Below are 24,517 nucleotides of genomic sequence, written 5' to 3'. Positions count from 1 at the left end.
CTATCCTAAGGCTTTGTGATCTCAGTGGCCTTGGGGACAGGCTCCACCAGGGGGTCATGGCCTGAAAGATACCCCAAAAAGTGAGTACACCCATGTAGAGAGCCAGGCGTGCCTACCTGCTGGTCTGTCGTGACCCATCACCCAACACAGGGGACACACAGGGGGGGCCACAGTCTCAATAGACACTGTGCCCATAAACACAGAGCCACACACTGGCTACGTAGAGATCCTCGCACACGCACATGCACGCACACGCGTGCACAATATGCCTGCAAACACATATGAAGTCAACACAGTCACGCCTGGACAGAGATTCAAACACACCTGCCTAGTGCAGACACACAGGCACACAGACACACAGACGTAGACTGACAGACACAGGAATAAATGAATAAATAAACGAATAAATAAATAAAACTTAAAAAAAAAAAATAAGAAAGTGAAACCTACAGGCAGATAGACACAGAGTCTCAGACCTAGGCAGAGAGAGACAGAAAGACAGAGATCTACATACAAAGTCTCAAACACAGCGCCATGAATTTAAAGCCAGGCATGCAGGCAGTCGGACAGACGGACACACTGACCTCAACACCGACAGACACGTGGCTGGATAATAGCATACACTCAGACTCTCTAACATAGGCAGAAAGATAGATGGACACGCAAAACAGAGACACGGACTGACCCATAGACTCAAACACACCCATGTGCAGAAAGAGGGTCTCAAACACGAACGGGCCAACAGACACACGGACCACGCAGCCTGCGGCCAGACGCACAAATACAGACCCTTCCCCCTCCCCCCACTGACGCATCGTTCCCTTCCCGGATTCTGCAAATGTCAAGGCGAGTGGCTCTGGGGTGTGACCCTGTGTCCCCCCCCACAGCTGTACCTGGGCATCGTGCTGGCAGCCGTGGTCATCATCACCGGCTGCTTCTCCTACTACCAGGAGGCCAAGAGCTCCAAGATCATGGAGTCCTTCAAGAACATGGTTCCCCAGGTGAGTGGAGCCCAGGAAGGGGCCAGCGGGGAGTCGGAATGCGGGGGTGAGGTGTGCCATACAGCCCCAGGCAGAGAGCCGGGATGCTGACTCTTCTCCCTTCTGCCCCCAGCAAGCCCTGGTGATCCGGGAGGGTGAGAAGATGCAGGTGAACGCTGAGGAGGTGGTGGTCGGGGACCTGGTGGAGATCAAGGGTGGAGACCGAGTCCCGGCCGACCTGCGAATCATCTCAGCCCACGGTTGCAAGGTGGGCTTGTCCTCCCTGGAGCGGCTCCAGTGTCCGGGATCCCAGCCCCTCCCCCCGCAGACCCAGGAGTCCTGCCCCGAGCCCCCTCCTCCATCAGACGCAGGGGTCAAGCCCCTAGCCCACTCGTCCCACAGACCCAGGAGTCCGGGCCCTCAGCCCCTCCTCCCTCAGACTCAGAAGCCCAGACCCCCGGCCCCTCCCCCCGCAGATCCAGGAGTCCAGCCCCCAGCCCCTCCTCCCTCAGACTTAGGGGTCCAGACCCTCAGCTCCTCCTCCCTTAGACCCAGGATTCCTGCCTCCAGTTCCTTCCTCCTTCAGACCTAAGAGTCCAGGCCCCTAGCCCCTCCCCCCTCAGACTCGGGGGTCAAGCCCCTAGCCCACTCCTCTCTTAGACCCACGAGTCCAGGCCCTCAGCCCCTCTTCCCTCAGACTCAGAAGTCCAGACCCCCAGCCCCTCCCCCCGCAGACCCAGGAGTCCTGCCCCGAGCCCCCTCCTCCATCAGACGCAGGGGTCAAGCCCCTAGCCCACTCCTCCCTCAGACCCAGGAGTCCGGGCCCTCAGCGCCTCTTCCCTCAGACTCAGAAGTCCAGACCCCCAGCTCCTCCTCCCTCATACCCAGGAATCCAGCCCCCAGCCCCTCCTCCCTCAGACCCAGGAATCCAGCCCCCAGCCCCCTCCTCCCTCAGGCCCAGGAGTCCAGGCCCTCAGCCCCTCCTCCCTCAGACTCAGAAGTCCAGACCCCCAGCCCCTCCTCCCTCAGACCTGGGGGTCCAGACCCCCAGCTCCTCCTCCCTTAGACCCAGGATTCCTGCCTCCAGTTCCTTCCTCCTTCAGACCTAAGAGTCCAGACCCCTAGCCCCTCCCCCCTCAGACTCGGGGGTCAAGTCCCTAGCCTACTCCTCCCTCAGACCCAGGAGTCCAGGCCCTCAGCCCCTCCTCCCTCAGACCTGGGGGTCCAGACCCCCAGCCCCTCCTCCCTCAGACCTGGGGGTCCAGACCCCCAGCTCCTCCTCTCTTAGACCCAGGATTCCTGCCTCCAGTTCCTTCCTCCTTCAGACCTAAGAGTCCAGACCCCTAGCCCCTCCCCCCTCAGACTCGGGGGTCAAGCCCCTAGCCTACTCCTCCCTCAGACCCAGGAGTCCAGGCCCTCAGCCCCTCCTCCCTCAGACCTGGGGGTCCAGACCCCCAGCCCCTCCTCCCTCAGACCTGGGGGTCCAGACCCCCAGCTCCTCCTCTCTTAGACCCAGGATTCCTGCCTCCAGTTCCTTCCTCCTTCAGACCTAAGAGTCCAGACCCCTAGCCCCTCCCCCCTCAGACTCGGGGGTCAAGTCCCTAGCCTACTCCTCCCTCAGACCCAGGAGTCCAGGCCCTCAGCCCCTCCTCCCTCAGACCTGGGGGTCCAGACCCCCAGCCCCTCCTCCCTCAGACCTGGGGGTCCAGACCCCCAGCTCCTCCTCCTTTAGACCCAGGATTCCTGCCTCCAGTTCCTTCCTCCTTCAGACCTAAGAGTCCAGACCCCTAGCCCCTCCCCCCTCAGACCCAGGAGTCTTGCCCCCAGCCCACTCCTCCCTCAGATCTAAGAGTCGAGGCCCCCAGCCCCTCCTTCCTCAGACTCAGGGGTCAAGCCCACATCCCCTCCTCCCGCAGGACCCAGGAGTCCAGGCCCCTGGTCCCCACCCCTCAGACCCATCAATATCTTAGACCTTGGCAAGAAACCTCTGCTTCCCACCTTCAAGAGCCCAACCTCTAGCCCCCCAGATACCGCTCACCCACCCAGGTTTCCAGGCTTCTAGCTGTGACCTCCAGGGATACAGGCTTCGGCCCCGGTGTCCTCTGGACAAATGCTCCCTGATCCCAGGGCTGAGCCCTTTTTCCTTTCACCCACCCCCAGGTGGACAACTCCTCCCTGACTGGTGAATCAGAGCCCCAGACCCGCTCTCCCGACTGCACACACGACAACCCCTTGGAGACTCGGAACATCACCTTCTTTTCCACCAACTGCGTGGAAGGTGAGGCAGGGTGTGCCGGGGGCACCCAGCTTGGGGCAGGGCTGGGCCACACGGAGGGATGTGCATCTGGGATTCGGGGTTCCTCTGAACTTCACTGAGACCCCATCCCCACCTCAGCCTAACCCCCTCTGACCCCACAGGCACGGCTCGAGGTGTGGTGGTGGCCACGGGTGACCGCACCGTCATGGGCCGCATTGCCACCCTGGCTTCGGGGCTGGAGGTGGGCAAGACGCCCATCGCCATTGAGATAGAGCACTTCATCCAGCTCATCACCGGTGTGGCTGTCTTCCTGGGCGTCTCTTTCTTCATCCTGTCCCTCATCCTCGGATACACCTGGCTTGAGGCTGTCATCTTCCTCATCGGCATCATCGTGGCCAATGTCCCGGAGGGCCTGCTGGCCACTGTCACTGTAAGGCCCGGACTCCCACGTCTGAGGGAAGAGGGGGGCGGGGGGCCTGACTGCAATTTTCCTGATGAGGACAGGTTGCACACCGAGGGCCCGGCCTCCTAGATCTTGGACGACGGGGCCTGGGGACTCAGAAAGCCTGCCTCACAAAACAAGCACACAAGAATCTTGAGACACATCACAAGGCCTAAGGGGCTCGCGGTCCTGGCCCTTTTTAAATTCACGTACAAAATTAAGAAGTACGCTTTCACGGTAAAAAGTCTAAAGGATACATGGAAATAGTTAAAAAAGAAAGTAGCGGTTCCCCCCACCCTCCCACTGCCCAGCAGGTGCGGGCATATCCCAGCGTGTGGGCAAATGCTGTTTTCAGGGTGCATAGAAGGGACTGTCCCAGGAATCCTGATCTGCTCCTTGATTCTCTTACTTTTTTTTTTAATGCTTATTTATTTTTGAGAGACAGGGAAAGTGCAGGGGAGGGGCAGAGAGGGAGAGAGGGAGACAGGATCCGAAGCAGGCTCTGCGCTGTCAGCAGAGAGCCCGACGTGGGGCTCGAACTCACGAACCGTGAGATCATGGCCTGAGCCGAAGTCGGACGCTCAACCGACGGAGCCACCCAGGCGCCCCAATTCTTTTACTTAATATATCCTGGAGCATTTTCCATATTAGCGTGTTCAAAGCTAGGGTAGGTCAAAGGCTTTTTATAGACATGGCGTGTGCATACCTGGGGGCGCGCGTACAGACGCACAGGCTGCTGAGTCAGCATGGACCTGTGTCAGCCATACCCAGATCCAGTTCCCCAGAAACCCCCTCAAGACCGTATTCGGCTTCCCCCTGCACCCCCCACCAGCCCAAAGGTAACCCCTTAGAACCCCGGCTTCTAAGCAGTGTAGTTTTTGTATTTCATATCGACGGAATGATTTAGCGTTTGTTCATTTTTGAGAGACAGAGCATGAATGCGGGAGGGGCAGAGAGAGAGGGAGACACAGAATCCGAAGCGGGCGCCAGGCTCCGAGCGGTCAGCACAGAGCCCGACGCGGGGCTCGAACTCACGGGCCGCGAGATCATGACCCGAGCCGAAGTCGGACGCTTCACTGACGCTTAACTCTTTCACGGGCCATCCCGGATTGTCTCTGGGCCTGGCGGGTGGGTTGTTGGTGCTCATGTTGCCAGTCCAGCCCTGCGGCCTGCCTCTACCTGTGACTTGCCGGCCCTTGGACGTCCCCTAGGTGTGTCTGACGCTGACCGCCAAGCGCATGGCTCGGAAGAACTGCCTTGTGAAAAACCTGGAGGCCGTCGAGACCCTGGGCTCCACATCCACCATTTGCTCGGACAAGACGGGGACCCTCACCCAGAACCGCATGACGGTTGCCCACATGTGGTTTGACAACCAGATCCATGAGGCTGACACCACTGAGGACCAGTCAGGTGAGAGTGGGGCCCAGGCAGGGACCGGGGGGGGGGAGGGGTCTGGCCCCCGAGACACCGTGACCTGTGACACATGCCTCCTTCAGGGACCTCGTTCGACAAGAGCTCGCACACCTGGGTAGCCCTGTCCCACATTGCCGGACTCTGCAACCGTGCCGTCTTCAAGGGAGGTCAGGACAACATCCCCGTGCTCAAGGTGCGTCCAGCTGCCCGCCTCGCCTCGGCCCTGCCCACGCCCACCGCGCTCCGCGCTCACAGCCCTCTTTTCCCCTAGAGGGACGTGGCCGGGGATGCCTCAGAGTCTGCCCTGCTCAAGTGCATCGAGTTGTCCTCTGGCTCCGTGAAGCTCATGCGTGAACGGAACAAGAAAGTGGCCGAGATTCCCTTCAATTCTACCAACAAATACCAGGTACTCTGGGCCGCCCGGGAGAGCGAGCCTGGGCCGCAGTCTCTAACGCCTATAGGTGGTCACCCCTGCCCCGCTGCCCCCTCGTTTTGGGCCAGTTACTAACCTCCCAGAGCCTTGGTTTCACCATCTGTAAAATGGGAATGATAGTATCTACCTGGTTAGGTAAGGAACAGGCAGACCCAAGAGTGAGAGTAAGGTCTCTGCCACAGTGGGAGGCAGAGGAATGGAGGTCATCCTGCAGCAGGGAGTGAGTACCGGCCAGAGATTTCTCATTCATTCAACAAATACATTTTTTTGAGCAGCCACCGCATGTCAGGCACATACGTTTTAGGTGCTGGTACCTGTGGCAGTGAGTGAAGCAGGAGAGTCTCCCCTCACATGGAACTTGTACTCTAGTGCTAGAAGACAGACGATGACAAAGGCAGGAGGAGATACAGAATATGCCAGCTGCAGGTGTCTGGGGGAAGGCTGTGCTAGGCAGTGGGCCCAGCATGTGCAAAGGCCCTGAGGCAGGGGTTTCCTGATGTGTCTGAACAACAGCCAGGCAGCCAGGATGATGGAGCAGTGAGCCAGGGCAGTGGGTGCCTGGTCAGGTCCCATTGGGCTTGTGGGCCGTGGGGAGGACTCAACTGTGACTCTAAGAGGGACATGAGCCACGGGTGGGGGGGGGGGGGGCTCTGAACAGAGGAGAGATGGGACCTGACTCATGTTTTTTAAAAGAATTCCATTGAGGGGCGCCTGGGTGGCTCAGTCGGTTAAGCGTCCGACTTCAGCTCAGGTCATGATCTCACAGTTCGTGGGTTCAAGCCCCGTGTCGGGCTCTGTGCTGACAGCTCGGAGCCCGGAGCCTGCTTCGGATTCTGTGTCCCTCTCTCGCTCTGCCCCTCCCCTGCTCATGCTCTGACTCTCTCTCTCAAGAATAAATAAACATTAAAACAAATATTTTTTAAAGAGTTTCATCAAGGTATAACTCGCATACCATAGGCCACCCACGTAAAGTCTGTAATTCCGCATTTTGGTATATCCACAGATAAGTGGAATCAACCACACGACCACGGAACATTTTATCACCTCGAAAGGAGGCCCCATCACTCCTTAGCTATTGCCCGCCCCCCCCCCCTTCCCCCATCTCCCCGATCCCTAAGCAACCACTAACCTACTTTCTGTCTCTTCTGTGTTGACCTATTCTGGACATTTCATAGGAACAGAATCGTATGACACGTGGCCTTTTGTGACTGGCGTCTTTCACTTAGTGTAGCGTTCTCAGGGTTCATTCGTGTTGTAGTGGGTGGGCAAGCAGACCTCTGCACGGCGGGATAATGTTGCATCGTCTGGATACTCCCCATTTGGTTCATCCCGTTCCCCTGCTGATGGACATACGAGTTGTTCGCCCCCCTGAGCTACTGTGTCTGACGCTGTTGGGAATGTTCACACACGCGTTTCTGTGCAGACGTACAGACCTTGCCTGTGTCTCGGGTGTGTACGCCTCGGGAATGGCTGGCCCAGATGTGACCCCTACATTGAGCCTTTTAGGGGACTGCCAGACCTTTTGGCAAAGTGGCTGCACCGTTTTCCACTGACTCACACTTTGTGGTTTTCTTCTTTTAATTTTTTTTAATGTTTATTTTTGAGAAACAGAGAGAGAAATAGAGCGTGAGCAGGGGAGGGGCTGAGAGAGAGGGAGACACGGAATCCGAAGCAGACTCCACGCTCTGAGCTGTCAGCACAGAGCCCGACGCGGGGCTCGAACCCACAAACCGCGAGATCGTGACCTGAGCCAAAGTCGGACGCTTATCCGACTGAGCCACCCAGATGCCCCTGCCTCACGTTTTTTAAAGGAGCCTCCTGGCTGCCTTGGGGAGGCGATATGAAGGGCTGGGGTGGGCAGACACAGAGACTCAGTGTGGAGGCTGCTGTGATATTCCCTAGGAGAGATGGGGGGTGGCCGGAGGGGGAGGGCAGGGGGGAGGTGAGGAGAGGTCAGAATCTGGGTGCGTCTGAGAGGTGAGCTGAGCGGATTTGGTGACAGGTCAGATGTGGGGTGAGAGGCAGCTGGGTGAGGCAGGGAGAGAGACACACATCCTATGGGTGGCTGAGATCTCTGTGAGAGAGACCCATGGGCAGAAATATCTGTGAGATGGAGACACCGACATGGGCAGGGGTGAGCCGAGATCTCTGTGGGAGACTCCAAGAACCAGATGGAGCTCTCGGGTAGGGAGATTTGGGCAGTGCCTTCCGAGGGAGCCCCAGCTGTGGTCTGTCCTACCACCCGTGGCTCTGAGCTGGAGGGGGGTTGGAGGTGGAGAGGGGAGTCCTCTCCCCCAGCTGGGGGCGGGCAGCTTCTTCTGGTCCTGAGACGTCCCGGCATGCTCACCCTCCACCCTCCGTCCTCCGCCCTATCCACAGCTCTCCATCCACGAGACCGAGGACCCCAACGACAACCGATACCTGCTGGTGATGAAGGGCGCCCCCGAGCGCATCCTGGACCGCTGCTCCACCATCCTGCTGCAGGGCAAGGAACAGCCACTGGACGAGGAGATGAAGGAGGCCTTCCAGAATGCCTACCTCGAGCTCGGCGGCCTGGGCGAACGAGTGCTTGGTGCGCTCCACGGGTGGGGCTGAGTTGGGGCAGGGGCTGGGCCAGCTCCGGGGGGCCCTTGAGGGTGTGGAGGGGTGTGATGCCGCCCAGAGCCTGGCTCAGCACAGCACCTCCCAGAATGCACCATGAATGAATGAATGAATGAGTGAATGAATGAAGGAGAGGGGAAGGCATGTTCAGGAAATAAATGTTGACAGACTCTCCCGCCGGCCGGGACTGTCCAGACTGCGGGGACCCTGACGGCTGGGAGCTGTGGGCGGGAAGCTCGGAGGTCCGAGGCTGGAGCCCTCACGCCCCCCACCCATCCTGCCATCAGGTTTCTGCCATTACTACCTGCCCGAGGAGCAGTTCCCCAAGGGCTTTGCCTTTGACTGTGACGATGTGAACTTTACCACGGACAACCTCTGCTTCGTCGGCCTCATGTCCATGATCGACCCGCCCCGGGCCGCCGTCCCCGACGCAGTGGGCAAGTGCCGCAGCGCCGGCATCAAGGTGTGGCCTGGGGCAGCCGGGGAGGTGGGGCCGGGGCCCCAGGGGCCGGCAGGGAGGCTGGACCGTCTCCACGCCATGCCCACAGGTCATCATGGTCACGGGTGATCACCCCATCACGGCAAAGGCCATCGCCAAGGGCGTGGGCATCATCTCCGAGGGCAACGAGACTGTGGAGGACATCGCTGCCCGGCTCAACATTCCCGTCAGCCAGGTCAACCCCCGGTGAGCCCGCCCCTGCCGGCTCAGGCTTCTGCCCCCACCTGGCCTCCCACTGGGACCGCCTGTGCCCCTTCCTCCTGGGTCTCCCCTGTTGACACGGCTCCTGGGTCCTGCTCCCCCTCCACGTGTGAGGACGGACAGCTTGGTGCAGGGCCTCGTGCCAGCTTTCCTGCTCACGGGCAGTGTGGCCCTGGGCAAGTCAGTTATACTCCCTGAGCCTCGGTTTCAGAACCTGGTCCTCTGCCTCTCCTGTGTGGCGTGGGTTGGGTTGGCCTGGCTGTCCGTCCGCTAATCCCCATGAGTCCTGAGCAGCTCTCTGCTCTCCCCAGGGATGCCAAGGCCTGTGTGATCCATGGCACCGACCTCAAGGACTTCACCTCTGAGCAAATCGATGAGATCCTGCAGAACCACACTGAGATCGTCTTTGCCCGCACGTCCCCCCAACAGAAGCTCATCATCGTGGAGGGCTGTCAGAGACAGGTGGGCTCAGCCTGAAGTCCCTCAGGGGCCAGGACTTCTGGTCCCTGATGAGGAGGGGGCTGGGGCCAGGCCCCTGGGCGTCATCCTCACTCTCTGTCCCTCCAGGGAGCAATCGTGGCCGTGACTGGCGACGGCGTGAACGACTCCCCTGCCCTGAAGAAGGCAGACATCGGTGTGGCCATGGGCATTGCCGGCTCTGACGTGTCCAAGCAGGCAGCGGACATGATTCTGCTGGACGACAACTTTGCCTCCATCGTCACGGGTGTAGAAGAGGGTGAGTTGGCCGGGGTGGTCCTGGAGACTGGGCTTCCTGCATGAGGTCGGAGAAGGGCAAGAGGGACCGGGGCGACACCAGAATCCTCCTGAGCCCCAGTGAAGCCTCAGCTTGTCCCTTCAACCCTGTGGGGTTGGGGGCTCCCTGGCGGCGGGGCTGTGCTGACGCACTTCTGGGTCCCAGCATCGCCCAGCGCAGGCCCAGTTGGGTGGGTGATGTAGACGTGGAAGCATTTTAAAAATACCTTTAAATGCAAGGACGGGGAAGCAGAGGGTCCTTCGGGAGCCCTGTGGAGCCCCCTCCCCCAGCCCGGGGTCAGGGGGCAAGGAAGCTTCCCAGAGTGGACAGGGATCGCTATACGGAGCCCCAAGGGCCGAGTTGGAATGTTCACGTAGAGTAGTGGCAGGGAAGGGAGTTCTGGGCCGAGGAACAGAATGCACACAGGAGAGGCGGTGTGAGGGAGCGTGTGTGGGGCCGGGCCTGGTGTCCGGGGTGGGGGACACTGAGGGCACTGCCCCCTGACGGGCCTCTCAGTGTGGCCACAGATGGGGCTTGTTCACAGTTAATTTTATTCCGATCACCGGAGGCATTCCTGATAATTATAGGAAATGAAGACAAGCATTAGCCGAAAATTAGAATCACCCATAACCTCACCATCCAGAAATAGTCACTATTCATGCTGTGGTGCATTTTCTTGCAGTTTCTCTCTCACATTTGAAACGTTCCCCAATGCGAAAAATAACGCATGATCAAAGGGAATCTAAACAGTAAAGCTGCGCCTAAAGTGACAAATGTCCTTATCCCTTGTCTCCTTTGTCCCAGAAGACGCCCCAGTTACCCCTTTCTTATTCCCCAAGTCGTCTGTGTGTTCACAGTGCGCACATCTGTGGATACACCGTTCACACTTTCCAGGCATCTACTGGGCTGGACAGACAGTGTGAGCAGAGCAGACGTGATTGGTCCCTCCCCTCAAGGAGGTGGGAGCGGCAGCTTTTAACAAATTAGCAAACAGACTGTAACATAACAAACCTAGTTGTAAATTGTGACAAGCCCTAAGGAGCAACCCGGTGGGGGATGCTATGTATCAAGGGTCCTGCCTAGATTGGGGGCGGGGGGCAAGGAAGGCCTCTCTGAGGTGGAAAAAAACCCCACAAAGTTTAACTTCCAGTAGGGGAAATTCCAGGTAGACCGCACAGCAGAGCAAAGAGCCTGGTCACCATCCACGACAGCTCATGGCCAATCTTGTTTCGTCTCAGCAAACACACTGGATCATGTTGAAGCATACTTATTTACTTGTGGGTTTTGTTTGTTTGTTTGTTTGTTTGAGAGAGACACAGAGCATGAGCAGGGGAGGGGCAGAGAGAGAGAGGGAGACAGAATCCGAAGCAGGCTCCAGGCTCTGAGCTGTCAGCACAGAGCCCGACACGGGGCTTGAACCCACGAACTGTGAGATCATGACCTGAGCCGAAGTCGGACATTTAACCGACTGAGCCACCCAGGCGCCCCTATCTATTTGTCTATCTACCTATGTATTTATTTTGAGAGAGACAGAAAGTATCAGTGGGGGAGGGGCTGAGATAGAGGGAGAGAGAGAGGATCTCACATAGGCTCTCCGCACCGTCAGCGCAGAGCCTGACATGGGGCTTGATCTCACGAATCACAAGATCGTGACCTGAGCCAAAGTCAGACACTCAACTCACTGAGCCACCCAGGGGCCCCGCGTCGAAGCACATTTCAATCATCATCCCCTCCTTCGATACTTCAGGATGAGACACCAGACGTTTGGGGAGAGCAGAGCATGTGTGGCAGGAATAGAGCCCCGTTAGGGTTTCGTCTCGTCCCCTCCAGCCCGTATCTCCCTTCCTAAAAATAAGCACTATAGATTAGTTTTAAACCTCATCTAAGTGGAGTCGTGCCGCATGAACGCGTTTGTGTTACGTTTCACTCAACGTAACGTCTGTGAAATTCATCCACGGGGTTGGGTGTGTCTGCGGCTGGTTCCTTTTTCCTGCTGAGTGGATGGACCGTAGTTGGTTTATCCACTCCCATGCTGATGGGCATTGGGGTCGGTTCAGGGTTTTGGCTATGGTGATAACGCTATGGTGGACCTTCCTGCGCTTTTTGGTGGACGTAAACACTTCCTTAAACCTAGGAGTAGGATTACAGTGGGGGGAGGGGTGGTTAGCTTTAATACAAACTGCCAAACAGTTCTCCAAAGTGGTTATATTTCGAGAATGTTTGAACAGGGCGTCATGGCTGGATGTCTCCATGGGAAGGTGGGCAGGTGGGAGGGTAGATTGGAAAGGACTCGGGGACCAGGCAGGGAAGGGGCGAAGGGCCAGGGTGCCCGGGATCTGAGCCTGCCCCTTCCTCAGGCCGCCTGATTTTTGACAACCTGAAGAAGTCTATCGCTTATACCCTGACCAGCAACATTCCTGAGATCACACCCTTCTTACTGTTCATCATGGCCAACATCCCGCTGCCTCTGGGCACCATCACCATCCTCTGCATCGACCTGGGCACTGACATGGTGAGCCCCAGCCACTCTCTGGGCCCCGGGAAGGGAGGGTCCCCCACTCCCAGCTCATGTGACCCTGCCTGCCCAGGTCCCTGCCATCTCCTTGGCATACGAGGCTGCGGAGAGTGACATCATGAAGAGACAGCCCAGGAACCCACGCACGGACAAGCTGGTCAATGAGAGGCTCATCAGCATGGCCTACGGGCAGATTGGTGAGGACTTGGGGACCGCACCTCATTTATGGCTGGATGTGCAGGGCCTAGAGCCTGGCCCAGAGCGAGCACTCTGAAACCCTGTGTTGGATGAGTGGGGAGAGAGTAGGACTTGGTGCTGGAGGTTTGGAAGGAGTGACTTACAGATGGGTGCTGGTCACCAAGGTGGGGCCGGTACACCTGGAGGACAGGCGTGGGGGTGCTTCTGAGGAGCACATGGGACACGGAGTGGCAGGTCAGGGTTGGCCCCAGGCTGGCCACTGCAGAGCCCGCTGCCCCACCCGCCTCCGTGGTGGGAAAGACAAGATCAGCCCGTGAGCGCTCTGAGGGCAGGAGTGAGCCCCAGCCCCTCCCACCTCCTCCTCAACCTGCTGCTGGAGGTGATGTGTGCAGAGCCTTTGGAAGTGCTGAGCTCCCCATTGCCAGGAGTGTTCCAGAAAGCAGAGGCTTCATGGTGGTGGTCAGAGGCCTGGGGAGATCACTCCTGCACTGAGGAGCCTGTTAGACCGAAACGCGGGCCTTCTCAGGGATTCCCTGATGAGCAGGTGGCCTGGCTCAGGTGGGAGAGAGCCTCCAGGTGAGACCCTTCCCTGAGGCTCCAGTCCCAGGTGCCCACCACCAGGTGGCGCCCTCGGGTTGCCATCCGGGAGCCCAGCCTCAGATGAGGCTCGGGCGGTGGGTTCCGAGGCGGCCTCACCGACCTCCCAGTGGGAGTCCCACGGGGCCTCATAGGTGCCCTGGACTGGCTGCCGGCCCCTACCTGAGCTTCTCCTCATCTCCTCCCCACCCCCAGGAATGATCCAGGCTCTCGGTGGCTTCTTTTCCTACTTTGTGATCCTGGCAGAAAATGGCTTCTTGCCCAGCAACCTGGTGGGCATCCGGCTGAACTGGGATGACCGAACCGTCAATGACCTGGAGGACAGTTACGGGCAGCAGTGGGTGAGTGAGCGGGCCCCGCAGCATGGGGGCCTCCCGGTCAGCGCTCAGCGCCCCTGCCCACGACAGGAGCCCGGGGCCGGCTGTCCCAGCCACGCAGGGCTGCTCCCTAGGACGGCCCCTCTGCCCCAGGGGCGCCGTGAAGGCCTCTGCCGGGTGCTGGGAGCCCCCTGGCACTCTTGGCTCAGCCCACCGAGGTCCTCGCGTCCCCTGGCCATGCTCTGCCCCACCAGGCGGGACGCCTTCGCCGCCTTCTTCTCCGTCCCTGTGTATCCCTTCAAAGCCTGGCTGGTGTCCGTTGTCCCGGGAGCCCCACAGGGTCTCCGGTTCCTGGTGGACAAGTTAGGCCACCATTAAGTTCTCTCCTTCCCCGTACAGCCCCTGCTCTTCCCGCAGGGCCACGAGCCAATGTGGGGAGGCCCCACCTGGACAGTCGCTGCTTGCCCTGGGGCCCGGGCAGGGGGGCACGTGGGCCCCGGGCGCTGACCGCTTGTCACCGCTCTTGCAGACATACGAGCAGAGGAAGGTGGTGGAGTTCACGTGCCACACGGCCTTCTTCGTGAGCATCGTGGTCGTGCAGTGGGCCGACCTGATCATCTGCAAGACCAGGAGGAACTCCGTCTTCCAGCAGGGCATGAAGTGAGGGCTGGCCGCCCGAGGCCCTGTTCTCTGTCCCCTCTGTGTGTCTGTCTGTGCCTCCCCTCGCGCGCCGTGTCTCAGCTTCGGCCTCTGAGTGATTTTCTCTCAAGTGGTCCATCTGTCTCGGACTCTCTCTCAGTCTGCCTCTACGTGTGTGTCCGGGGGCGGGAGTGTCGCGGGCTCTACCTCTCCGCGCCTGTCTGCGTGTCTCTTGCTCTCTCTGTCTCTCTGCCTTGATTTTTTTTTTTTTTTAGTTTTTTTAATGTTTATTTATTTTTGAGAGAGAGGGAGAGAGAGACAGAGCGCGAGCAGGGGAGGGGCAGAGAGACGGGGAGACACAGAATCTGAAACAGGCTCCAGGCGCTGAGCTGTCCGCACAGAGCCCGATGCAGGGCTCAAATTCACAAACCGTGAGATCATGGCCTGAGCCGAAGTCGGACGCTCAACCGACTGAGCCACCCAGGCGCCCCGTCTCTGTCTTGATCTTTCTGTGCTGCCATCTCTCTGCCTCTGTCTCTTCTCGTCTCTGTCTCTGTGTGACTCCGGGTCTGCCTGTCTCCGTCTGCCTTTGGGTGTGCCTGTCCCTGTGGGGTTGGGGGCTGGGTTAGGTTCTCTGGGTCCAGCCCTGCCTGTGCCTCCAGGAACAAGATCCTCATCTTCGGGTTGTTTGAGGAGACGGCCCTCGCTGCCTTCTTGTCCTACTGCCCAGGCATGGACGTGGCCCTCCGCATGTACCCTCTCAAGTGAGTGCCCCTCCCTCCCACAACCCTGCTCCAGGAGCCTCTGAGGAGCCTCCCCTGCAGGACATCCTCACAAGCCCCACCTCTCCTGGTGTCTCTCTGGGCCCCACCTCTGTGCCCCCCATCATAGTCCCTGTTCTTTTTATTATTATTATTATTGTTAAGATTTTATTATCTTTAAATCATCTCTGCACCCAACGTGGGACTCAAACTCAACAACCCCGAGATCAAGAGTCACACGCTCCGCCAACTGAGCCCGCCAGGCGCCCCGCAGGCCCTGTTCTGATGCCACTGAACCTGCCCCCTGCGGACGTCCTCACAGGGGGGCAGCCTGCAGGCCCTGGCCAGGGCACCCCTCGCCTGTGGGCCCAAAGGGCAAGGGGGGATCCCCCCAGGGTGGCATTCCTGTTCTCCAGACTCTGCAGCTGTGTCCCCCATTATGACCCCTCACCAAGGCCCTCCTGCCCTCCCCTCTCCGCAGGCCCAGCTGGTGGTTCTGTGCCTTCCCCTACAGTTTCCTCATCTTCGTCTACGATGAGATCCGCAAACTCATCCTGCGCAGGAACCCCGGGGGTGAGGGGGCCCAGCGGGTGGAGGGGGGAGGCTGGGGGGCAGGGGGGCAGGTGGAGGCGAGGTGGGTGGAGCCCTGTGCTGACCTCTCTCTGTGTCTCCCCCACCTCCCTCTGTGCTGCCCCTCCGCCCCTTCCCCGCTTCTCTCTCCCTGGCTCTCTGGTCTCCCTCCTCTCCGTCTCTGTCTCTCTCCTGTGCCCGTCTCCATGTCTCTCTCTGTTTCTTTCTTTCTTTGTCTCCAGGTTGGGTGGAGAAGGAAACCTACTACTGACCTCACCCCCCCCACATCGCCCATTTCTTCCCTGCCCCCCAAGCCCAGGACAGCCCCCACCAGTCCCCCCATTTTGTATTCTGGGGGAGGGGCCCTCTCTCCCCGTGGCCCCACCTTGACCCTCACCCCCTCAACTTACCTCCCGCCTCCCGCCCTCTCTCCCCTCTGGCTGGCTTCTCTCCCCGCCCCCCCCCCCCACTTCCCCCCTCTCTTTTCTGTGTCTCTGTTCCTCTCCCTCTCCTCGTCCCTTCCTCCCTGCCCCCACCCAGCCCCCTCCCTGGGCTCTTTTTTACTCCCCCTCACCCCTGGCTGATGCCATCTCTGGTTCTGGACAATTATCAAATATATCAGTGGGGAGAGAGAAGTGTGTGTTGTACTTGCTTTCTGGCCCTGGGGTGTGGGCGGGCGCTGGCACCTGTTGCTGGGTGATTCACGAAGCTTCAGGAATTTTGCCTGGCACGAGCTTGGGAGCCACAGAATCTCGGAGTCCTCGAGTCATGGGGTTTTAGACCCAACCAAGGCTAGAGTGAGAGCAGGTTGAATTGGCCAGGCAATGGGATTATGGGATCAGAACAGGGAAGAGGAAGGGAGTCTCGAAAGCCTCTCGTATCAGAGTAGATGGGGAAGGGACGGGGCAATGCCGGTGACAAGGACAACGACCACGATGGTGATGATGGTGATCCGTTGAGTGCCCGCTCTGTACTCTGCCCTCTTCTAAGCACTCTGTGTGCATCAGCTCATTCAGTCCTCACAAGGTGTGAGACACAGAGGGAAAATGACTTGCTCAAGGTCACACAACTGAGAGGTGACAAATCTGGGATCTGAAACTAAGATGTCCAACCTCTAAGTGCTGTGTTATTCTCTCACTCTTTTTATTGAGATAAGTTTTCTGTGAAGTGCAAAAATCTTAACTCTTAAGGGCACAGCTCGATGATTTAAAAATTACACTGCAGGGTGCCTGGGCGGCTCAGTCAGCTGAGCATCCAACTCTTGATTTTGGCTCAAGTCATGATTCCAGGGTCATGAGATCGAGCCCCATGTGGGGCTCTGCTCTGAGCGTGGAGTCCGCTTAAGATTCTCTTCCCTACCGCCCCCCCCCCCCGCCACTCTCTCCCACTCTCTCTCTCTTTCTAAAATAAAATTAAAAAAAAATTACATTGCATAACCACCACCCGGATCAAGGTTATGTTACATTTCCATCCACCCAGAAAGTTCCTGCCCCTTTCTAGTCAGCAGCCCCCACACTTGTTCTTGGACTTTCATAAAGGAAATCTTACAAACATGTTGTCTTACGTGTCTGCCTTCTTGTCCTGAACACATTGTCCCATGTATCTGTTACTTTGAGAGCCACTAGAAATAGGAACGTTGTAACAGTGTCTTCCGATGAGGACACATGTATGCATCTCTGTTGTACAGGGTACACGCTTAGGAGTGGGGTTGCTGATCAGGGCACAGACTATGTTTGGCTTTTTTTTTTTTAATGTTTATTTATTTTTGAGAAAGAGAGGGAGACACAGAATCCCAAGCAGGCACTGTGCTGTCAGTGCAGGGCCCGATCTGGGACTTGAACCTACGAACTGTGAGATCATGACCTGAGCCGATAGCGAGAGTCAGACGCTCAACACAGCCCAGAGATGTGAGTCAGAGGAAGGCCTGGGGCCAGATCAGGGCCCACCTGCCTCCCGGCACGGGTGTCTGGGTGACCAGGATGCCGAGACCCCACGTGAGTGTGTGCCCAGGCCCACTGCACCAATTACATTTTCCTACATGAGCGCATAGTGGTCTTTTCTGTAAAAGGGAAAATGGTCTTCAGATTTGTTTCAGTTAGCCAAAACAGATACTAACGTAAGTCTTTCGTAGAAGTAAAGTAGTGTAAGATGAGCTCTTGGAAAGCGGGGGATGCTCTTCACTTTATGCCATTTTGGCTTATGAGAGGTTTTATAGGAACGCTCCATTTTGGATAGTAGGGGAAACCTGTACTCCCATAGACAGCTGCGCAATCTGAGGCCCGGAGAGGGCAGGGACTTCCTTGAAGTCACACAGCAGGGATATAATCCCGGTTTCTGATCGTCTGTGCTAAGGCCCTCCTACACTCGCAGCTCCACTCCCTGCAGAGATCCAAGAGGCAGAAAGGAGGCTTCAGACTGGAGGGAACACAGGGCTAGGGCCCGTCTCCCACGGCCTTTTCAGGGGCCCCTTTATCTCCCTCCATCCCCCTAATTCAGGACCCACCCCGTCATGGCCCCCTCTCCCCACTATCTCTCCCCATGCCCCTGCCTCAGGGACCCTCCCATCTCTCACACTCTCTGCCTTAGGGCCTCCTCCCCCACATCGCCCCTGTGCCAAGGCCTCATCTCCTGACTCGAAGTCCCCCCACCCCTCTGAGGGCCACTCCCCACAATGCCTCTGGACACCACTGTCCACGGCCCACACTGTGCGACACCTTCGCTAAAGAAACCCAACAGCTCTCGTAACAAAAGTCAAACCCAAGTTTCTCAAGGTTGGCCATGGGAGGAGGCCTCTGGACCTCTGTCTCCGACTGTCCCCAAGATTCATGTCCCTCTCGAGGGCGCCCCTGCTTACCCCTGCTGCCCCCATGGCTTTGAACTCGGGTGCCGCTTCCCCCATTAACGCACTGGGCTGATTGTGCCTTAACAGTCCTCCTTCGTAGCCGGACCCAAGTGGGACGCCTGAACAAGATTCGGCTGCAGGCCTGGGGCTGACAAAGGGAGGGATGAACGGTGACTGGCCAATCTGACCTTCAAAGTACGGCTCATTGGCTCATTCAGCTTCAGCTCGGGACCTCCCTGCAACAGGGGGCCTTCCGGCTTACTGCTCACGAGCCCCTTTGGCAGGGGCGGTCTCCCCAGCCCATGGGAACGCCCTCCAGCAGGCCTCTAAGTCCAAACCAAAAGGGACAGTGGATCTTAGGAGACAGTGGAGTTAACAGTCACCTGGATATTCTAGCTGGATATTCTTCGTCAGGTCCACCCAGCCCTGAAACTCCAGTCCACGTAAGGGAGCCCACAATTCCCCATATTTCCACACACATTTCCTGAGGCTCTTCTGGTGTGCGCCTTTAGAACTCTGGCCATGAACCCACCCTCACTCAGGGGCAGGGGCAAAGGCTGAGAGGGAGCCATGGCTGTGGAAACTAGGGGAAAGGAAGGGCCATGTCTCAGACATCAGCCACACCTTGGGACATCCAAGAGGCCTGCAGCTTCTAATACATGACTGTTAAATTTAGGAAGGCAAGGGGCGCCTGGCTGGCTCAGTTGGCAAAACATGCGACTCTTGATCCCGGGGTTGTGAGTTCAAGCCCCAATGTTGGGTATAAAGATTACTTTTGGGGCGCCTGGGTGGCTCAATTGGTTAAGCATCCGACTTCGGCTCAGGTCATGATCTCACGGTCCGTGAGTTCAAGCCCCATGTCGGGCTTGGAGCCTGGAGGCTGTTTCGGATTCTGTCTCTCCCTCTCTCTTTGCCCCTCCCCTGCCCTCACTCTCTTTCTCAAAACAAATAAACTTTAAAAAATTTTTGAGAAGGCTTACCTCTAGAAATAATCAAAACATTTATGATAATGTAGCGGCAGTAACATTGACTACCGTTTATTGAAGCGAATAAAGTGTCAAGACTCTTTCAAACACTGTATATGGGCCATTTAACTGAATCATCATAACCCCATGAGTGAGTGTGGTACTATTAGGATCTCCACTGCCCTGATGAAGTCACTGAGGTTCAAGGTCAACACAGCCTAGACTTTCCTCTCTGACTCCAGAATCCCGGGTCTTTCAGTTATAACAATTCCCTCTTTTATTTATTTAACATTTTTTTAAGTTTATTTATTTTGAGAGAGACGGAGCACATGAGCGGGGGAGGGGCAGAGACAGAGAACCCCAAGCAGGCTCCGCACTTCCAGCACAGAGCCCGATGTGAAAGCTCCAACCCAGGAACCGTGACATCATGACCTGAGCTGAAGTCAAGAGCCAGAGCCAACTGAGCAACCCAGGCGCCCCAACAACTCCCTCTTTTAAAAATTCTCAACCCTTTCCCAACTCCCCTCTCCCATGGGAGAGGAGGGGGTGTCCCAAGGTCCCTAGTCCTAACCCATTCATCCCTGGGAGCTCAAGGGTTGGGGGGCGGGGGGGCTTTGCCCTCCATCTCAGATACCCACTCCAGCGACCGTGGCCCTCTCGCCAGTCTCTGCCTCCAGGAAAGAAATAGATTCCCACGAATTGTCTAGTCTCTCCGTTCAAAATGCGGTCCATGGACCAGTAGCATCAGCGTTACCTAGGAACTCGTTGGAGATGCAGATTAACGGGCCCCACCCTGGATCTGCGGAGTCAGAACACGTGAGTGTCTTATCAAGCCCTCTGGGTGTTTTGTATGCACTCTAGAGTCAGGACGACAGTTCTCCACGATCCCCATTGTACCCTGCAGGGGAGTGAGTACACGACGACTGCTTCTGCTTCTGCCTTTCGATCTCCCGGAACGCCCCGACTCCTGAAGACCCACCTTCCCCAAGCCGAACGCCCCGCTTCTAAAACTACAACTCCCATGATGCCCAGAGGCGCTCCGCCGCTTTACGCGACTGCACCTCCCAAGGTGTTTCGCGAGCCCGACCCTCCCGGGCGTCATCAGGACTACAACTCCCACAATGCTCGGCGGCAGAACCACCGCCCCCGGCGGCTCCGGAACGGCGCCACGTCTGCTCCGCTGGGTGGGGCAGAGCTCGCGCGGGGCCGCCGGGGTCTGCAGATCCCCGGGCTCGTTACAGCGGCCCTACCCCTCACGACACAGACATGGCGGCCGAGAAGGACCCGCAGAAGGATGCCGAGCCGGAAGGGCTGAGCGCCTCGTGAGCAAGCTGGCTCTAGCCCGCCCCTGACCGAAACCCGGGAGCCCTGGCCCCCCGCCCCCTCCTCCCTCGGGTCCCAGAAATCCGGGCCCCAGACACTAGAGTCTGGGCCCCTGGTGTCCTCTTCGAGGACTCTGGAGTCTGGGCCCTCGGCCCCTCCTCCTCTTGGATCCAGGAGTCTTGGACCTTTACCCCGTAGCACCCCAGAGTCCACCCCCCCCCCCCACTCGGCCCCCTTACTGCTCGGGGGTAGGGGATTGGGGGTCCAGGCTCCATCCCGGTCTACCGCTGACCCGGCCCCGTCCACTAGGACCCTGCTGCCGAAACTGATCCCATCGGGCGCGGGCCGTGAGTGGCTGGAGAGGCGCCGCGCGACCATCCGGCCCTGGGGCTCCTTCGTGGACCAGCGGCGCTTCTCGCGGCCCCGCAACCTGGGCGAGCTGTGCCAGCGCCTCGTACGCAACGTGGAATACTACCAGAGCAACTATGTGTTCGTGTTCCTGGGCCTGATCCTGTACTGTGTGTGAGTGCCTCTCCCGTCCCGCACTTAACCCCACCGGTCGGGCCTCGCCCCCCCCCACCCCAGCACTGCCCACCCCGCACCCCCAGCCCACCCCCGGTCGGCCCCGCCTTCCGCGTCCAGTCCCTCTTCTCACTGGCCAGGCCCCTACGGCCGCGTCAGCCTGGCAGGGACACAGTGTGACCAGATGTGACCTGGTCTTGCCAGGTCTCAAGGGCGTAGCCTGCTATCCACCGGTGTAGGTGGTCAAGGTCCCCTTGGTTGGCTCATTCCCAGCTGCTTGACCCATGCTTCCCTACCCTCCTCCAGGGTGACGTCCCCCATGCTGCTGGTGGCTCTGGCTGTCTTCTTTGGCGCCTGTTACATCCTCTATCTGCGCACGTTGCAGTCCAAGTTTGTGCTTTTTGGTGAGAAATCCCCTGTCCTGACGGTTCCCTGATCCTTCATATCCTGTTCTTGGACCACAAGCCTTAGACCCCTGACCCTAGTCTGCCCAAGCCTAGATCTACACCAGATCCCTCAAACTCGACCCATCTCAGACACACCAGATACTCACACCCAGTCTCAGACAGCCCCCTCCCCCCACCGCGTTGGCACTCCTCAGCCTGGAGATACCCCAGAACCTACTCTTCACCCTGTCCCTCATACCTACTTTTCCTCCTCCATCCTCCTTCACCTCCCTGCAGAAAGCATCAGCTGCAAGTACCCACATTGGACACCAGGTGGCGACCTTACACCGGCCTAGATCTGTGTCCCTGCCCTTTCCTGCTTCCTGGGGTGGGGCCAGAAAGATCTTGGGACCGCTCAGAGAGGGAAGCTGAGGTTTGTGGCTCATGTGGTCCCAGACCGGCCCTAGGCACCACTGGGAAGAAAGAGGGGCCTGAGTCTCCACTCGGGGGAAGCTCACGGTTCCGAGTGGTGAAAAGGGAGAGCTGGGTTCAAACGGGAAGACCTAAGAGAAAGTCCTTCAGGGGTTTGCACGTTCCGTCCATGACAGGGGTGAGCTGGCTGAGGGGCATGTCAGGCACACACAGGGCATGGAGGGAGTGCCTGGAGCACAGCCATGACCCCGCTGCCAGGAGGCACGGAGACCTGATCTTCCGCTGTGCCGCGAGAAGCTAGAAATCTATATTACTATGTGAAATCATTCAGTTTCTCCATCACCCATAAACCAGATTCTTGGGGAACTTTGTACAGACACAAGAAACACGCCCACAGGGACGCCTGGGTGGCTCAGTCAGTTGGGTGTCTGACTCTTGATTTGGGCATAGGTCATGATCTTGTGGTTCGTGAGTTCAGGCCCCACATCGGGCTCCATGCTGGCAGTGTGGGCCTGCTTGGGATTCTCTCCCTCTCTCTGCTCCTCCTGCACTCTGTCTCTCAAAATGAATAAAAAAACTTTTGGGGTGCCTGGGTGGCTCAGTCGGTTAAGTGTCTGACTTCGGCTCAGGTCATGAACTCAGGTTCGTGGGTTCGAGCCCCACGTCAGGCTCTGTGCTGACAGCTCAGAGCCTGGAGCCTGCTTTGGATTCTGTGTCTCCCTCTTTCTCTGCCCTCCCCCACTTGCACTCTTTTCTTTTCTCTCTCAAAAATAAATAAACATTTAAAAAAAAAAGGAGAGCGATAGTCTGGGGAAGGGGGAGCCTGGGGGCTCCCTAGCAGGAGTGGGGCTGAAGGGCAGTGAACAGCAGGGAGAGGGCAGGGAGGGAGGTGTTCTCTGTTCTGGTGGAGTGTGGGAACATCAGAGAAATGGGTGAGGCCAGGGCTGGAGGGGCCCTTGACATGAGGAGTTTGGATGATCCTGAGGCTCCCGGAGCTTGTGACACCAGACTGGCGTGGGGGGCACCAGGAGTTACCGGGGAGAGGGCACGAGTGTCCAATGCCGTCTGTCCCCCAGGCCGAGAGGTGAGCCCAGCCCATCAGTACGCTCTGGCCGGAGCCGTCTCCTTTCCCTTCTTCTGGCTGGCTGGTGCAGGCTCTGCCGTCTTCTGGGTCCTGGGTGAGTACAGGGTCCGGGGAGCCAGGGTGGGCAGTGGGGGGCAGGTGAGGAGTGAGGCCCTGATCTGCCCATTTTCCTGCAGGAGCCACCCTCGTGGTCATCGGCTCCCATGCCGCCTTCCACCAGACCGAGGCCGGGGATGGGGAGGAGCTGCAGATGGAACCAGTGTGAGGTGTCTGAGGACCCGCCGGCCCCCTGAGGCAGCTGCCTCGTCCCTGGTCACCCCTGCCCCGCACGGCTCTGCACTCCTGGCCGGAGCCCCCTTACAGGCCCGGGGAGGGATTCCAGCTTCGGAAATAAAGCTGTTACAGTCGTCCTTCGGCCGATACTCCCCGGGCTCTTCTGTGGGCCCGTGCGGGGGGTGTTGGGGAGACTGCAGAGACCAAGAAGGAGGGGGCCCCTGGCTGGGGCGGTGGGGGATTCATTAAGCAAGATAAACTACTAAACTATGATAGGACCGCAAATGGTGGTGAGTGCTGGGGAGGGGCGGGGAGTGAGCCAGCCAGGGGTACCCCAGACCACGCCCCCCGCCCCGCCCCGTTCAGTGATTTGCTAGGAGGACTCGGTATATAGTTGGAGCTACAGCTGTAATTCATTATCGTGGAAGGTGACAAAGCGAAGAGAAAAGGCACTTGGGGCAGAATCCAGAGAAATCCCGGCCCCAGCTTCCCAGAGTCCTCTCTCAGGGGACTCCCACACGCTGTGCTCGGTTCCTCCAGCGGCGAGTTGTGACAGCGGGTGTGGATGTCTGCCGGGGAGGCTCCTTAGAGACTCTGCCCGGGCTGTCTGCTGGGGGGCGGCCACACGAGCACCCTCCGCCTAGCGTGTACCGGAAGCCCAGGCTCCCAGAAGGAAAGCAGGCGTTCGGCATAAACAGTACCCTCGGCACAGTGTAGACACAGTGAGTCACTCTTATCGAGGACCAGGGGGAAGCCTTCTGGAATCCCAGTTCCCAGACACCAGCCCGGGGCCAGCTATGCAAGCAGCCCTCTGCAAGGACAGCCTACCGTGTTAACACTTTCCTGCATAAAGAAAGTTCTGGAGACGAGTCGCAGGTTGAGGAAGGCCTCCCCCAGGTGACGCTGAGTGAAGGGGCAGCTGCAGATCCTTAAGAAAATGCTCTGGGCAGAGGGAGAAGCGGGTCAAAGGTCCGGAGGCAGCAGGGAGCCTGGGGGTCCTGGGGGTGCAGCCAGGAGGCCCACGTGGTGGGGGCAGCGGGAAACTGGCCGGCTTCGGTGAGGGCTGTGGTTTTACCCTGAGTGAGGTTGCGAGTGACGCACCCTGCGTTTCGTCGTAACATGAATACCTTCCGCCACCTGGGAGCACTGACACAAGAGGACCGCGCCCGGCAGGGGAAACACCAGGCAGATGTGACAGCAAAGCGGGGCTACCACACAGGGTTGGTCTGGGAGGGCTCTCCGAGGAGGTGACCTTTCAGTGAGCCTCGAGGGGACATGGAGGCAGCTCCGGGAAGAGCTGTGGGTGGTGTGGCCTGAGCAGAACCACGGCCCCAGACCTTACAGCGCGGCCCCCTGGCCTCTCCAACCTGGAGTGTCACCACCCAAACTCCACCCACTCACTATTCCATCAGCAGGTGTTTTATCGAGGGCCCACTGCATACCCCGCGTTGTTCTGGAATCATTCCATCACACGAGGCACCAGCCACATGTGACTAGTGAGCACTTGAAAGAA

General features: G+C 58.5%; 2 protein-coding genes across 2 annotated transcripts; both read left to right on the top strand.

Annotated features, from left to right (window-relative positions):
- The first annotated feature begins 1,050 nt into the window (after positions 1–1,050).
- ATP1A3 (ATPase Na+/K+ transporting subunit alpha 3) lies at positions 1,051–15,595 on the top strand. Its single transcript, XM_042920009.1, has 18 exons — positions 1,051–1,248; positions 3,141–3,258; positions 3,399–3,667; positions 4,891–5,089; positions 5,176–5,285; positions 5,364–5,498; positions 7,905–8,097; positions 8,414–8,589; positions 8,675–8,811; positions 9,138–9,288; positions 9,394–9,562; positions 11,938–12,092; positions 12,169–12,292; positions 13,086–13,231; positions 13,737–13,867; positions 14,509–14,610; positions 15,089–15,180; positions 15,420–15,595. Exons 1-18 carry the CDS (start codon positions 1,144–1,146, stop codon positions 15,446–15,448), a joined length of 2,541 nt encoding a protein of 846 aa, XP_042775943.1. The 5' UTR covers positions 1,051–1,143; the 3' UTR covers positions 15,449–15,595.
- Positions 15,596–20,124: 4,529 nt separating this feature from the next.
- Positions 20,125–23,141, top strand: RABAC1 (Rab acceptor 1). The gene is made up of 5 exons (XM_042918597.1): positions 20,125–20,306; positions 20,617–20,829; positions 21,136–21,233; positions 22,724–22,825; positions 22,908–23,141. Exons 1-5 carry the CDS (start codon positions 20,251–20,253, stop codon positions 22,994–22,996), a joined length of 558 nt encoding a protein of 185 aa, XP_042774531.1. The 5' UTR covers positions 20,125–20,250; the 3' UTR covers positions 22,997–23,141.
- The last annotated feature ends 1,376 nt before the right edge of the window (positions 23,142–24,517 follow it).

Source organism: Panthera leo, chromosome E2, assembly GCF_018350215.1.
Source record: "Panthera leo isolate Ple1 chromosome E2, P.leo_Ple1_pat1.1, whole genome shotgun sequence".
NCBI classification, from domain to species: Eukaryota; Metazoa; Chordata; class Mammalia; order Carnivora; family Felidae; genus Panthera; species Panthera leo.
Note: the sequence above shows the minus strand (reverse complement) of the source record. Positions and strands in the feature narration are given on the sequence as shown.